This window comes from Capricornis sumatraensis, chromosome 10, assembly GCF_032405125.1.
Source record: "Capricornis sumatraensis isolate serow.1 chromosome 10, serow.2, whole genome shotgun sequence".
Classification (NCBI taxonomy): domain Eukaryota; kingdom Metazoa; phylum Chordata; class Mammalia; order Artiodactyla; family Bovidae; genus Capricornis; species Capricornis sumatraensis.
In genome coordinates this window covers 12,237,634-12,254,238 of record NC_091078.1, presented here as the reverse complement: position 1 = coordinate 12,254,238, position 16,605 = coordinate 12,237,634, and the positions used below count along the sequence as shown (strand labels likewise).

The 16,605-nt window shown below is 50.5% G+C and overlaps 1 protein-coding gene across 24 annotated transcripts in view; it reads right to left on the bottom strand.

The window, feature by feature from the left end:
- KCNMA1 (potassium calcium-activated channel subfamily M alpha 1) overlaps window positions 1-16,605 on the bottom strand; it is a 762,349-nt gene that overhangs the window by 532,613 nt on the left and 213,131 nt on the right. For 22 of the 24 annotated variants that reach the window (XM_068982831.1, XM_068982832.1, XM_068982835.1 and 19 more), the window contains exon 2: window positions 1,700-1,861. The exons of the other annotated variants lie outside the window; for them this stretch is intronic. In XM_068982831.1, coding sequence (XP_068838932.1) covers window positions 1,700-1,861 — 162 coding nt within the window. The remainder of the gene's footprint in view (window positions 1-1,699; window positions 1,862-16,605) is intronic. 24 annotated transcript variants of the gene reach the window in all.

Genomic DNA, 16,605 nt, shown 5'->3' with positions numbered 1-16,605 from the left:
GGGAGATGAGGGTGATGGTCAGACAACACAACCCACAACAAGCCACCTTCAATTCCTCACGAGACACTCAGGGCTTCCGAGCCAAGTCCCGCCAACCCAGACCAGCCACCTCCATCTTCCTCCACACAGCAACTGGTCTCACCAGTTTCTCTCTGCTCCTTTCCATAGTCCCAGCTTTAAATGTTCCCACTTTCTATTTTGCCACTACTTACCAATAACATAATCTATGACTCCATAACCAGAGTCTTCAGAAGGCACAGCTCCTGGTGGTCCCTCAGTTAACAGAGCCCTGTCCTCCTTGAAGGCTGTTTGGCCACCAGTTTGGTGATTTGAACATGACATTTAGTGACTGACTCCTTTCCTCAAGCTGTGAGTGATATTTATCAAAAATATAATGTAGAGTTCTCCCCAAGGATTCTGATGGGTGAAATTTCACCATCTCCCAACATCTGGGGTCACCTTCTCACTGAGATTTTGCTATGAAACATCAAGAGTGATGGCATCTATCTTTCAGCATCCTTGCCTGATCTCTGATACTCCCTAGCCACCAGGACATCCCCATTCATTCTATGTCTAAGCCAAATAACTCTTGACTGAACCCCAGCATCAGGACAAGGAAGGACAGCCCATACAAAACAGCTTCCAGAATCACAGGGAGTTATTTAGAATGTCACATCCTTCGCAAGGAAACTCTTCACTCATCAGACCCAAGACAGCTGGCGGTCAGGGCTACCCAGGGAAGAAGCCCAACCATGGCATGAGGCTGGTCTGACCAGGTGACCAGCTCATGTCTGTTTACCCACAACTTTCCCAGTCTTTGCACCAAAAGAACCATGGTGCAAAGGTTCCCCAGGCAAACAGGGATTACTGGTCACTGCAGGCTTGTTCCACCCACAATACTCGTCAAAAACCAGGAGCTCATGAAGCCAGTTAATGAAGCCTAGCTCCACACAAGCAGATCAGAGAGAATGCAGTAAGTGCACAGAGAAGGGGAAGGATGAGCCTAGGCTGCAGGTGGGGCTGAGAACAGCCACCGCAGAAATAAGGTCACACAAGCAATGGTCTAAGCATGGGACCAGCGGTCACAGGTGGGCTGCTGCTGAGTTTCATCACCAGCAGGACCAAGGGTTTCTACCATGGGCATGATTCTGATCACAGAAGGCGGGATTTCTGAAAATTATGGCGGCCAGAGGACAATAGTAACATCTTCAGAAGGCCACCAAACACAGACATGTATACCTGAGAATGCGCAAGCAAACACATACACTCAGAACTCACCAGATCCCATATTTATAGAGCCTCTGCAGAATTCTGAGCACACATGTCTCTGATCCTTTCTTCTCACCAAGATAGTCAAGCTGTATGTGTGTGTGTGTGTGTGTACTGTGTGTGTGAGAATGCACACCTACTCTGCCAGCAGAGGAAATGCTCTATATCCTTCCCAACAGGCCCTCTCTGCCCCAGACGCTGGCTCACTCTGCAAATACCTGCCCCCCACCCCACCCCACAGACCACTGGCTCAGATGTGCACAAAGATGCCAGTCTCTCCATGATCCCATGTAAGCACTCACTCTTCACCCCTGCCTCACAACAGCCAATGGTTTAGAGAAGACAGAGTGAAACACCACATCCTCATAAAAGCAGAGATCGTGGACCAGACAGCAAGCCCCCTCATGTGAGGAGGGGGCCAGGGACTCACCAGGACTCTGCCGGTCAGCGTCTGGGCAGATATCATCACCCCTGCCCAGTCTTTCACGGAGGTCATCCAGCCGACCTCGGCTGCCACTGTCTCCTCTTTTTCATCCACTGGCTTGAGAGTGCCATCCGCCTGGCTTGAGCCATTGTTAATCTTCTGGGCCTCCTGGCAACAGAGAGAACAAGGATTGAGACGTGGGCACCAAGAGGATTTAAAAAACATATTCTACCCAAAAGAATTAAAGCCAGACAGACCCCTGCTGAGGTGGAGCTGGTTTGAAGGTACAGAGGTCAGGAAGAAGGGATGGATTATGGCTTTGATTGTTTTTTTAAATCTTTTTAAAATAGAATCTTGCCTTTGTTTCCTCTTAAACTATTTTTGTGAAAGAAAGAAGAATGAAATTATTCTCTTCCCATTTTAAAGAAAAAAAAAAAATCAAAAAGCTCAGGAGAGAAACCATCCTGTCTAGGATGAGAGTGGGTAGAAAAAAAGTGAAGTCGGCATTCTGTAATCGCCACCTGCCCAGCCTTCATACCCTTCTTACAACTACACCCTATTTTCCGAAGGAAATCTCCATCTTCTCATTCAGTCTGCATGGTTCAAAAGGGCCTAAAGGTACACACTGTCTCCAGGAATGGAGACTGGTCAATCAGACCAGTCTATCCCTTTGGCAATAGCAGTTGGGCCAAGGATGGTTATGTGAACTATGCCGACCCAATACAACTCAAGCCTGCGATTTTGCTGAAAATAGTAAGAAAGGTTACCCTTCTCTGAGAATGAAGCTAACACAGAGGGAACTAGGAGAAGTGATAGAACACTAATGTCATCATTGGGACACCTGGATGCGGTTGTACCCGAAATCCACCACAGACTCTTTTAGGAGACAGTAAATTCCCCTTCCTGGCTAAAAATGTGCTGGAGGAAACAAGGCTGACCTCATCAGATAACTGAGCCTCTCGTGAGCCCCTAAACTGCATGCTTTTGTACGTGCTCTGTCCTCTGCCTAGAATACTCTTCTCCCACCAAGGATCATGGCTTACCCCCTCACCTCCCTCAAGTCTTTGCTTCATATATTACCTGTTCAATCATTCTCTGGCTATCCTTTCAAAATTCCAACTATCTTCTAATGATGCTGCCTTTCTGTTTTATTTTTCTACAATGCACCTAAAACTTGTAACACACTCCGTAGATCTCTTACTTATTTCTTTTATCGTCTGCATCCTCTAACTGCTGAATCCTGAGTGCCCAACAGAGAGCCTGGTATACAGCTGGCTTAATAACCATGAATGAAGAGTAAAAGGGGTTATGAATGTCATCCCCTCACTGACTATGGAGCCTGGGCTTAAGGGCTGCCAAATAAAATACAGGAAACCCAGCAAAATCTGAATTTCAAATAAACAACAAATAATTTTTCAGTTTAAGTATGTAAAGATATTAACTCTGAATATGCACTGGAAGGACTGATGCTAAAGTTCCAATAGCTTGTCCACCTGATGCAAAGAGCTGACTCACTGGAAAAGACCCCGATGCTGGGAAAGATTGTGGGTAAGAGGAGAAGGGGGCAACAGAGGATGAGATAGTTGGATGGCAACACTGACTCAATGGACATGAGTTTGAGCAAACTCAGGGAGATAGTAAAGGACAGGAAAGCCCGGTGTGCTGCAGTTCATGGGGTCGCAAATAGTCAGACATGATTAAGGGACTGAACAACAACAAAATATTGCATGGGACATACTATACCTAAAACACATTCATTTAAAATTAAATTTAAATTTAACTGGGCCCCCTACTCAAATAACCATTGAGATTATTTTTGCAGACATGCTGCTGCTGCCGCTAAGTTGCATCAGTCGTGTCTGACTCTGTGCGACCCTATAGACGGCAGCCCACCAGGCTCCCCCGTCCCTGGGATTCTCCAGACAAGAACGCTGGAGTGGGTTGCCATTTCCTTCTCCAATGCATGAAAGTGAAAAGTGAAAGTGAAGTCGCTCAGTCGTGTCCAACTCTTCGCGACCCCATGGACTGTCGCCCACAAGGCTCCTCTGTCCATGGGATTTCCCAGGCAAGAGTACTGGAGTGGGGTGCCATTGCCTTCTCCTTTGCAGACATAGATGTTTCAAAAAGATGTCAGCAAAATTATGGTCATCATTTAAAATGCTAGAATCCATTAACAAAACAAACTGACCCTGGAGATCATTGTAAATTGGAGTGAGGAGGAAAACCCGAAGGCAGAGGTAGAAATCTTCTTCTGTGAGGGGGTGGAACAGAGGGAGGAAAGGAGAGCTGGGAGGCACTGAATGAGTCATCCTCCTGGGGACTTGCAGGCAGGCAGGAAGCTGCTCCTGACGCTTGGTTCTCCCCCGCCAGCCACCCCTGACTCAGGGTGTTGGGAAGCCAGACGGAGCATTAGGTACACCAGGCATTCATGCTTAATTTCCAAGTGTACTGGGCTTCCCAGCACTGGAACAATCCAAAAGGAGCCCTGGGGTGGGGGCACAGGGTGGGTATATGTGGGGGCTGCTTGATGATGTCTTTGGAGCCAGCTACCCAAGCCACCTGAGGCCAAGCCCAATGGCCTGTTAGGGCCCTGAGCCTTGGCCATGAGGCTGCACAGGTGGGTGCCCAGGAAGGGACAGAGACGCTGATCCAGGGGCAACCACTAGTGACTGAAGGTGTGGATTCAGCCACTCTGCCTCACGGGACCTTCTCGGAAGACTGCCCGCCCTATAGGTGTTGCTGGGATTAAACAGTGCCCAGCGGCACACGATAGCACGTGTTTTATTAACTAGTCTCACCCCTTCCTGTGCCTCCTGGAACCACAGACACTCTAGCAGTGCTTCTTCAACTTCAAGAGCATCACCTGGAGAGCTTGTGGAGACATAGTGCTGAGGGACTTGCCTGGGGGTCCAGTGGCTGAGTCCACACTCCCAACACAGAGGGCCTGGGTTCAATCCCTGGTCAGAGAACTCGTAGACCCCACATGCTCCAGCTAAAGATCCCTCATGCCACAGTGAAGATGGAAGATCCCTGTGCCACAGCTCAGACCCGGTACAGCTACAGCGCTGGGCCTCACTCCCAAACCCCCATTTCTAACAAGTTCCCAGAAAATGCTGATGCAGCTGCTCTGGGAACCCCAGGGTGAGAACCACTGCCTCTAATCACTCTGGCCTGACTCGATCATCCCTGCCCTGATATGAACTGAGGTGTGCATCTTAACCCCCAGCCTGATCCCAGCTTCTCCCTCTGCCCACACAGCGGAAAGATCAGGGCAAGGCCCTCAGATCAGAGGCTTGTGTTTCCTTTTGAGCAGTGCCTCCTGGAGACATCCCTGAACTAGTCCAGGGCCATGACCTGGAGGACTAGCTAGCTCTCTGCTCCTCGATCCTGGGGTACGGACTCCCCAACGACTGACTGACTCTGGAGGAGGCAATCGGCATGCAAGAGGCTGGGAGGCAGGGAGTCCTCCCCAGACACAGTGGTTTCATTGCATCAATAATTCAGAGTACAAGAGGTATATGGCAGATAACGCTCTCGTGCCAGCCCGCTTACCTATTGTTTTACAAGGCATTCATTATTTTAATTACTTTGTGATAGGAAAGGAAAAACACAGACTAAAGGGAGATAATAGTCTCATTATTATTTGCTTACACTACATGTTGTGAGCATAATTACGTATGGGAGACAGGACTTGAGGGGGTGATGGCTGGGGAAGCAAGGAGAGAGGAACACCACAAAGCCTGATGCTAGGCCGCCAGGTTAGTGTCCTTGGCCTGAAGGGAAAGTCCTTCTGCACCTCTGACCTCACTCCGGCCAAAGCTTCAAAAGCAGGTATAATTCCTGCTTCCAGAGAAAGGGGGCAGAGGCCCAGAGAAGTTAAGTAGCCTTGTTGGGTACGTATAGGGGTGGGAGTTGGAGGGAGAGGAAGGGTACGGAGCAGAGTCCAATACAATAGTGATTAACCATCATTCATCAAGCCAGAGCTGGGTGCCAGAAACTAAAAACTGTGTCTTCTCTGCATTATCTTCCTTAGACCTAGCAGGTGAAATTATCCCCATTTTACAGATAGGCCAACTGAAAGCAGGTATTTATCAGGGGAAGGCTCACAGAGCCTGAGAACTCCAGCAAACCCATCTGGACTTAGGTCTGCTCTGCCATGTACAAGCTGGCTACCTCGGGCATGTTAGCCCACAAGCCTCAGCCTTCCTCCATGTAAAATGGGGACTGACAGGCAGACCCCAGGAAGGCGGTGCAAAGCTTATGTGAGATAAGCAGCGCACAGCACTTAGCACAGGGCTAGGGGTGTGGCAGTTACAGCTGGCGTGGCTGAGCACCCACTGACGGGACAGGCTGGCTCCAAGGGTATTCAGTGCACTTAAAACTAAGCTATCAACTGGAGGCCCTGGGAGGGACACCAGACCATAGTGAAAATAATTACAGAAGATAAACAAGTATAGGTTCTAACAGCTATGAGGCGTTAACTAGGAAATGAGCCCCCAGGAGATAAGGCACCCAACTTGTGGAGGTTCCAGCAGGAGCTGTGTGGCACTCCCCCAGGAGCGGGGCATGGATTCCTACACCGGCAGCCCTGGATCCAGACCCTCTACGCTCCATTAGATCAACTGCCCTTGTGATGAGGAAACTGAGGGCGAGAGAGAGGCGGGCCCCTGGGTCCCAGGACACTGCTCTCTCCTGTGCTCCAAGACAGGGAATGGGGCTTTGTTCTGAACGGCAGAGTGGGTGTCCTTCCACCTGCCACTGCAGAGAGGACCCAGTCCCTCTGTCAGGAGGACTCAAGTTGGGCCAGACAGGCTCCCCCTGGTGTCAGGAGTGAGCTGGCCCTGATCCCTGCTCACCCTCTAAGAAATCATGGTGAGGTGGGGTGGAGTATGATAGGGGTGGTGAGTGTGTGTGTAAGAGAGAGAGCTCCGCCAGCTACAGGCTCCAGCTACCCTAGCCTCAGAAAGGTCATGAGATTTTCTAAAATGAAGAAAAGGGTGCCTTGGAGGGAAGAGGGGAACAAGGAGGAAGGAGAAGCAAAAAAAAAAAAAAAAAGACCAGGTGGCTCCTGGGAGTATCCTGGAAGGTGGAGGTCAGGCCGCAGCTATACCCTCCCACCGACCCAAGGAAAGGGCTCCATTTTGCACTTTCTCCTACCAGAGTCTTGTGTAACAGAAGCCACAGCTTCTGGGGGCAACACAGGACAGTTCTAATCTCAGTGCCTGGACTAGAGGACAGGGCAGGCTGCCTCCAGGAGGCTGGAGGGACCCTGGGGAACAGAGTAGCTGGCAGCCCCCTGCCATCACACGCCCACACAGGCAGCTCTCAGCTCTCATGGCCTGGGCCTGGGCACGCGGCCTCACCCCTCCTATGCCCCCTGTGGCCAACAGCCCGACTGGACCACAGTCACCCGCACAATATTCACTGTCCAAAGCACGTATCTGTTAGATGATCGGGCATTTCCTACGAACCATCATGTCAGAGACCAAAGCCTGACAAGGGACCTCAGCCGTGCCTTTGGATGCCAACCCCGTCACGGAATGGATAAGGACACACAGAGCCTGGGGTTGGGGGTGGTCCACAGGCCCAGTTGCCCAGTGCCACCCTGCCCCACCCCATATCCACCGAGCTAAGACACAACCCCCCAGCGAACTCTATTTCCCTTCCCTCTTGTTGCTCCTGACGGGATGATTCTGCCACATGTAGCCCAGGGAACCCAGCACTCCCAAGCAGATCCTTGCCCTGCCAGCCTGCAATCTGGAGTCCTCGTGTTCCTAGGACGGCAGAAATCTCCACCTGGTCTGATGTGGGGGCCCCACAGAGCAACACTTCTCATCTTCAAGGGGCTCAGCTCTCCCCAGCAGTGGGAGTTGCCCAGGCCTAGCAAGGGAGAGCAGGCCTGTGCTAATCCCGGACCTCACTGCTTCTGGTCCTCTGGTCCAGGCTGTCTCTTTCTCTCTCATCCTTCTTACATTGGACCCGGTATACTGGGAGACTTGAGTCTTCTGTGTGGTAAGAAGAGCTTATCAAAAGATCCTTAAGTCCAGCTTTTCTGGATGGCCTTGGACAAGCCATTTCATTTCTCAAAACCCCTTCTGTAAACATAGACGTGTCCTGCCATATAATATGGTCAGGCAGCGTCCAGCACTTTCTGAAAGTACCATTTTTTTTATGAAGGGCGGGCAAAGATGGCATCAAGGCTCAACTCTCAGATACCCACCTGTCACAGGCAGGGCCTGGTTATCTCCCTGGGCACAAACAGGATGTTGGCACTGACAGGTCCTGCCAGGTGGCCTGCTGTGCTGGCCACACCCTCCCTGGGAGCATCAGCCACACCTGCTCTTGCTCAGCTGGACTCATTCACCTCTAGGTGCCAGGTGCCAAGGCCACCCTGGGCACCACACCTGCTGGCTGACTGCCTCAGGGAAGGAGGAAGTTTCCAGAGTCACCTTGGTCATCCCCACTGAGGCCACCTACCCCCTGCAAAGCTCCAAGTCTGTCTTGGGTTTAGTTAACATTTCAGTTGGATCTAGGAAGTTGTTTAAGCAGTGATCATCAGGGAGAAAAGCTATGCTTCAAAATGTAAGTCCTTCTCATCCCACTCAGAGGACAAGTCAGAGACGTCACACAGTCCAACCCACCCGATCTGGCCCGCTTCTGCCATCATCGTACAAGCCTCCCACTCACCCCCCTCGCTCTCTCAGCTTCCCTGGCCTCTTTGTGCTGTCAGAATGTTCTAGGCCCACTACCAGCTGGGGCTGATGGCACTGGCTGACTCCCAACGCCCACCCCAGATAGCCACGGCTGCTCCCTCACCTTATTATTCATTCAAATCTTCAACCCATCATTGAGAACTCTCTTGCCAGCCCCTTGAACGTGACATCCCACCCCTCCACCAGTCCCCTACTCTATCACCCCCATCTAGGTTCCATGCCTCCCCGAGTATTTCCTCCACGATCTGGTAACTGGCATACTGTAATCATCACTGGTTATAAGCTCCATGAGGGAAGCATTTCTGCCTCTTTTGTTAATGGCTGTGTCCTCAACAATGAAACATTATAAGCTCAGAGTAAGTAAGCACTTGATGCATCTTGGTGAAAGGTAGGAAGGAAGGGTGAAGGGAGAGGGGAGGGAAGGAGGGAGGGAGGCCAGAAGGAGATAAAGGAGGGAGAGAGGGAGAGCTAAAGCAGATGGGAAGTCAGTCATCAGCAAGCACAATGTCTAGAACAAATATTACTAATAAGTAAGGGTGATAATACTCAGAAACAATACCACCGTTTCTGAACATCACCACCGTGACTCTATGAGGCAGGTTTCAATGCACTCATTTGCAGACAAGGGCTTAATCAGCTGGCCCAGGAAGACACAGTCAGAATTTAAACCCAGCTGTCTGACACCAAAGAGAGACAAGCACCTGAGCTGACTTCCTCTCGGGGATAATGTGCGTGGAAGGATTATGGACTGTTGCGAAGGGCCCAGGAGAGGTTTGTTACCATCAGAACACTCCATTTGGCCCATGTCTGGGTACTGTGTGTACCACAGAGACCCTTCTTCAAGGCTCCTGTGCCTTAAGAGGGTGGTTAAATCAAAGGCAGAGGAACACGGTTCCTTTCTTGGCCAAGAACCAGCTTGGAACCCTAAATCACCCTTCACGGAGCAGAGTGTCAGATGGGAAATGAACATGGCTGAGTTGACAGGCTGTGAGCCCTGCTGCTAAGCAAGAGGCTCTCTATGCAGATGCTGCCAGAGGAGGAGACATCTTCTCTTGTGCAGTCTGCATCCCTAATAGGGCATCCTGGCCTGATGCTGCCAGGCTGGAGAGCCTCTGGGGCGGGGCACTGTCCAAGACCAGAGCACTTCCCATTCCTGGGAGACTCATGTCTGGACCTCTCTCTGCCCAGGGCTGGTGCTATGGAGTACTTCTTGGGTGCTCAACATCCAGAAGGCTGTAGGGGAAGCGAGGACCCAGAAACCTCCATCTGCCCTCCCCTCATGTCTCATAGTCCCACTTCATCCTCGCATTACCCTGGTCGACATCAGAAAGCCATTTCTCCTGAGCCTGCATTGATGGATCCTGCTTCAGTCTGCCTGGAACCCCCACCCTCACTCTTCCCCAGCAGCAGTCCTCTGCTCCATGCCCTCTCTCACCCAGAAAAACTGAGCTAGCAGCCTGGCAGGCAGCTGCCCTCAGCTGAGCACAAAGTAGGAAACCAGAAGTTCCTGTCTCCTGTCAGAGGGTTGGTAGCAAGGCTCAGATAGTAAAGAATCCGCCTGCAGTGCAGGAGACCTGAGTTGGGAAGATGCCCTGGAGGAAGGCATGGCAACCCACTCCAATATTCTTGTCTGGAGAATCCCCATGGACAGAAGAGCCTGGAGGGCTACAGTCCATAGGGTCACAAAGAATCGGACACGACTGAGCAACTAAGCACAGCACAGCAAGGCCAAGGGCTCTGGGATATGAGTTAGGAAGCCTGTATTCTAGCCCTGGCTTTGCCAGGCACAGGATGTGTGGCCTTGACCAGTCACCCAACCTCTCTAAGCAAAGTAAACAGAGTCCCCATCTGGGAACCGATGTGGAGTGGTAGGTTAGATCCATAGTTTTCTGTCCCTTAAAGGCCAGCATTGTGTGTTTTATCAGGTGCCTTAGGGGGGTAGCAAGTGGCAGCAGAGAAGGCAAGGCCTCCAGGCCCTGAGAAAATCAAATCACCGTGACATTGAGCATTTTCACCTATTAAGGTTCTGGGCTAGATTGCACCTGAGTGAAGGGGTTTTCTGCAGGAAAAAAAGTTTGAAATCTACTGAGTAAAAACCCATAGGCCCATTTTAGCTTTTATAAGATGCTCTGTTTCATGGTCAATGTGCTGACATCCTGTGCTGCAGCCTGGCCCAAGACCCAGAAATGCCTGAACACCACACCTATAAACCCACAGGGCTCCAGGACACCCTCACAGACTATCATCTCGTCCCTCTGCCACAGGTCTCCACCAGGCCTAAAGGCTGGGGAATCTGCCCTCCAGCCACTCCCACTTCTTCCAAACAGCTCAAGAGGAAATTGTCTCCCACCCCCTCCTGCTGGCCCCTACAGCCTCCTTCACATCCTAGAAGGGTGGCCCAGCCGCAGGATTCTCCCAGGTACCAATAATCCTGCGTATTAGGGATTAGGCCGATTACCTCGAGCAGCTCAAGCAAATAAAGCATAATCCCACCAGCTGGGATTTTCATAGCGTTTTGCAAAGAGAGAGGAGGAAGGAGGTGGGCACCTGAAACTGGGCAGGTGGGGGTGGAGATGAGGCAGGATTGGTTTCTGCCCTGGGGAAGTTCTAATCATCCAACCTGCCCCTGGTAGGAGGGAGCTCCCCTGCACCGTGTAGCCCCATCAGCCCCCCAGGACCCAGATGTACATGGGGCACCACATTTGTGCCAGATGGTAAAGAATCTTCCTGCAATGCAGGAGACCCAGGTCTGACCCCTGGATCGGGAAGATGCCCTAGAGAAGGGAATGGCAACCCACTCCAGTATTCTTACCTGAGAAATCCCATGAGGAGCCTGGCTACAGTTCATGGGGTTGCAGACAGTCAGACATGACTCAGAGACTAACACTTCCACCTTCAACCTATCCAGCAGCTATTTCGTCTGTTAACTACAGGTTACATGTCCGGGGAAGGGGCAGCACGTCCACAGAAACAGGCTGCAGGAGCTTAAAAAGAAGCTCGGACAAGGCCAGTTGCTCTGGGATGTCAGAAAACCATCGCATTGCCTGGGTCTCTCTGCTGGTTGTGAGATAACTTATCATCATGGGCATTTTTAGCTCTGGCTTCCCAGGTACCTTGTCCAGATTCACACTCCTAGGAGCCCACCTGCATAGTGTGTGAAGACATAGGTCGTCACGGAAGGGAAAGGGCGACAGCAGGAAAGGGCCGGGTGCTCTTTAACAAATCGCTTACCATTCTTGTGCCTCAGGTTTCCTTGCTTCCAATTCAAAGGGGCCATGGAAACATTCCCCGGGGTTCTGTCTAGCTCTGAAACCTTGGCCTGACCTTGGCCTCTGGACCATGAGTCCTGCGCTTCCCCGTGTCCCAGCAGCGTGAGACGCTGGGGAAGCACTGGGGTCCTTACTGGCTCTTCTCATGTTCAGCACTGTGCACCTGTCGCCTGGGGACTGAGAGGGTCAACTGGCTGTTAGGAAATCCTTGACTTCTTGTCTCTACCAGCCATGTTCTCTCCTCGGCAGTCTTACACCATCTTATTTAATCCTCACAACAATCTTGCAAGATAGGAATGTTACGAGCCTCACAGAGGATGGGTAATTTTCAAGATCACTCATCTTTTAAGTGGCAGAGGTGAAATTTTAATCCAGTCTATTCTAAGACCAAAGGCCATGTTTTTTTCCTCTTCCTTGCTGCCTCCGGATAGGCAAAATGTACCAAGAGGAGATGGAATCTCCTTATAAAATGCTGCTTATTACTAGCATTGAAACAACTGCCTTATACCCTATGGCTTTTAAATAACAGAATTGTATAGTACAGACATCTGGTTATAATCAGTCATGTATGGATAGGATGTTGGAAAAATGGTCTACGGGACAGGGTGCCAATTAGGGAACAGAGTGACCCATTAGACACTATATCCCATGGTGAGATGTGCCACACTTGTTGCTTAAAATTAATAAGTCAACCCTGAACTTTCAAGACTGATGCTTCCATCTCAGCCTATACACCATGTTTGCAAAATAACGATCTTCTCAATCAATCAGTTTAACAAAATGGGGACAGAGAAGTGACAGTCCAGAGTTCACTCTCTGGACCTCAGAGACTTGGAATTGGATTAGCAGAGACCTCAGCTCTGACGTCTCAGCCAGAGGGGCCAGGCTGGGCCCACAACAGCCTGCTCACATGCAAAGACACGGCAGCTGAGCTACCATGCCAGTCTGAGGGCAGCCTGCCCTGTCCTGGGAAAAGGACTTAAGAATCACAGGCACAAGAAAACCACCACAGGGGCTCAAGTCAGAAGACAAAGATCACACTTGTTTTCCAGTTGAGGAATCACTTGTAACCACAGAAGGCAGGTCTGAGGCAGGACCAGATATTCAGAAAGATTGATAATAGATACACAATTTTCTGAATGCCTTGTATTTGCTTGGTGAATCCTGTTAACAAGATTGTAAGTTAGGCACTATTGTGCCCATTTTAAAGATAAGCAACTGAGGCACTAAGGCTGTCTGCAGGTCTATGGCTAGTCCAGTCTTACAAATCCCACTTAGGCCTATATGCTCAATACAAATCCCTTTTCCCTGTAGGAAGAATCTAGCACTGTTTGGGAAGGCAATCCAGAGAGACTTCTTGTTTCTGGGAGAGCACTCAAACCCCTTCAAAAGATTTGTTTCTTTTCTTAATAGAATGCATCTCAGAGTCATAGATCTGTAGATGTCAGAGCCGCAAGGGACCTGAGAACGTGCATAAGGCGGGTTCCTTCCCTTTAGAAAGAAGCCTGGGGTCATAGAAGGGTAGAAGCTTCTTCAAGGAAACACAGCTTGTTCACTTAAAAGACTGAGTAGATTCTCCTCCCCCGATGGCGAAGACACAGCACAAAAGGGTGGAGGCACAGGGGGTCCTTGTCCCCAGAGGCCACCTCCTGACTTCCCCTCGTACCAGCTATACAACGCAGTACAAGTCCCTCCAGTCTATCCAGCATCAGTGTCCTTTACCCAACAACAGGTGCACAAACACCGTCCTCAGAGAATATCGATGAGGATCAACTGTGATGATGAATGCAAAGTAGGTGGTGAGAGCACAGGAAACAGTGTTATCAACTCAGTGCCAGAGTATGCACTTGTGTGACCCTGGACAATGACCTGCCCAAGGTTCCACAGCGAATAGCGGGCCCATCAGGATGGGAATCCAGATTTTTCTAGACAGTAAACCCCATCTCTGCCCTCTTCACCAAAGTAAAGGCCAGCTTTGTTTCTAGTCAAAACAGACTGGATAAGGATAACTAAGACCCAGAGGAAATCCAAAACCTTCATTTTCACAAAAGAAGGCAGAAATCTCCATATCATAGCCCGGTTAACTTTTATGACTCACGTGAGTAGGAAAAAGGCAAATGGAATAAAAACAAGAATGTGAACTTGATTGGGAAACAACTGAATCCCATCCAAAGGTACGGAGTTTTGACATCTGAAGGACCAGTTCATCTGGTTACGGAGGTCCTGGGCTCCTCCTCTCTTCCACCTCTCCCAGCTCCTGAAAAGCAGCCCAGGGCAGTTTGGAGTATCCCCACTTCGAGAGAGGAGTTGCTGAGAGAGAGACAGTGGAAGGGTCAAGAGGTGAAAAGTAGAGGAAGGAACGGAGCCCGTGGCAGATTGAGCATCAAGAAGAGGATCTGGTTCCCCTCAGCAAAGCATCCTGCGAGGCTGGCTCTCCGGCGCTCTGGTCCCATGGTCCCCACCCACTAGGGGACAGAGCAGCGCTGCTCCACGATGGAGTTTAGAAGTGGAAAGCAAGAGCGCAGTGTAATGTGTGTGTGTGGCAGTGAAAAACACCCAACACTCCTCTCCAAGGGAGAAATATCCTTTTCTTTGACATTATGTCATCACTCCTTGGTTGGGTATTAACATGCCCTTTGAATGAAATGACAATGATGCTAGAGCTGGCATTTGACAGGTTCTTTCTTGCTTGAAAAATAAAAAGCTGGCAACCCTCTGAAATGCTCTATGATTTTTAAAGTTTATTGAGTACCCAATGGAAACTCTATGGACCACTCCCCTAGTCTTCATGCTACAGATGGGAAATTCAGGCCCAGAGAGGTCATAGTGACCAGGAACCCAGGGTGTGTCTGTCACAAACCCCCAAGGGACAGCCTTGGGGCCAGGAAAGATAGGACCCAAGGGATGGAGATGAGGTCCCTCAGGGCTCTAACAGCTCAGCTGGAGCAGGTCCCGAGAGCGGAGGGAAGGGAATGCATTGGTATTCAGGGCTCAGGGCCATACCATGGAGTCCTGAGTTCCCAGCCCACTCTGAGTTCGGCAGCACCCCCCTGCTTCTACAGCAGGAAGTGCTCAGAACCTAAACAATCTCCCTGGAAACAGGGACACTGTTTCTGTGGCCCTAAACCATCATTAAAAAGGCATCTGGGAAGAATGTATTTACCATCAGAGAGCAAGTGGGCTGAATTGCTGATGGTTGGTTGAACAATGCCATCCAAGTCAACAGACAAAAGCAACGTGGAGTAAAAAGGTGAATGACTGGTGAGCAAAGTCCCTGGGAATGCCAAGGGAAGCAAATTCCTTTCATCCCCTTAGCTTGCAGTATTCTTCCTCATAGCCATTACCACTGCCCAACCTTATACCCGGGGGCACTTATTCCCCTTCAGTTTCCATGAGAGGGTAAGCTCCCACCCATCTCCACTAGAGGGTGTGCTCCAGGAGGGAACTGCCTTGGCCAAATCTGCTCTTTCCATATCCCCAAGACCCAGTCTTCAGGCCTACCGGCTGCCCTCCCACTCCTAACTAAGCCCACTCCCCCACCAGCTCTCTCTGGGAGGACTCAGTCCTTGTGACCTCTACAGCTATTCCCATCCCAGGAAAGCCCTCTGCATTTCTCTCCGCCCATCTTCATTCTGCTCCATCAAGCCCCAGGAGCCCAGTGATGCCATCTCCCGATGACAGACAGCCCTCCATGTCCTAACCCCAATGCCCACAATCCACTCCTCTCTCTCAACACCACATGGGCCCTGGCTGGCAGCCTTAGCTGTCTTCTCATCCATGCATGTCAGAATGCCCCAATTAGCCTGAAAGATCCTTGAAGTCAAGGTCCATTTTTTCAGATATCCAGAGTGTGTGGCAGACAGCAAGGGATGAGCAGGTATGTATACTGAATGAGTAACCTAAAACACGGCTCAAGAGACATTGGAAAAGCAAGCCCTTCCCTGGGCACCACTGACATCCTGGCCCAACCAGGCCAGTTTCCATGACTTGAACAGGGCTGCTGGCTCCCACACTGCTGTTCCTCCGAGCAGCTACATTTTCAAATACAAACACCAAATCCCAAACAAGAATAGATGTCATGGGGCTTCTGAGAGGCACATGCCTCACTAGGCACGTCAGTCAAAAAAAGATGAATGTTCTTGTTTACAAAAGGATCTGCCCCGTTCCAGGAAAATTTCCACCACAATTTAGGACCTAACCCAATACGTGCCTATAGACCTCACTGACTGAATATTTTTCCACCTCTTCCATTTGCTGAACTTGGATGGGGTTTGGCTTCAGGTCAAAAGAGCTGTTGCAATAAAGGCCATTCCCCCTGCTCCAGAGCCTTTCCCAATGGGAAACATGACCCCTATTCAGGAAACCAAGGCCCAGCAAGTCAGAGACCTCAGGAGGCAGAGAGATGGCCAGGTGATCAGGCATACAGATACACTCAGGACCCAGTGATGTTAAGTGTGAGGACCCAGGCACAGATTGCTGGGGGTCTGCAGAGAGGCCTGTGTCCCTGTGCTCTGAGCTTGCACCCGCCTCGGAAGCCTGGCTGGGCTCTGAAACTCCAGCCTCCTATGCCTCTGGGTTCTCACAACCCTAGCCTGGATCTGGATTTCCAACAGAGCAGCCAAATGCAAGAGAGTCTGGCCTGGCTGTTAATGTGAAATAATAACAATAATTCAACAGCCGGGGGAGAGGGGAGGGTTCTTCTATTTCTACTGTGTTCTGACAACTGCTTCTCCTTCTTCTACTGCGAGTTGGGAATGGCCAGCACCCCAGCCCTGCAAAGCCTCCACTCTCCACTTGGCACCCCTGAACCCATCAATCTCCTCCCTGTGGCCTGGGACCCCTCCAACCCTGGACGTCGGGGAGAGGCTCAGCAGCTGTGAGAACCTTCTTTCTCGAAGAAGGTTTTTCCAAAATTATATCAGGTTTCCTT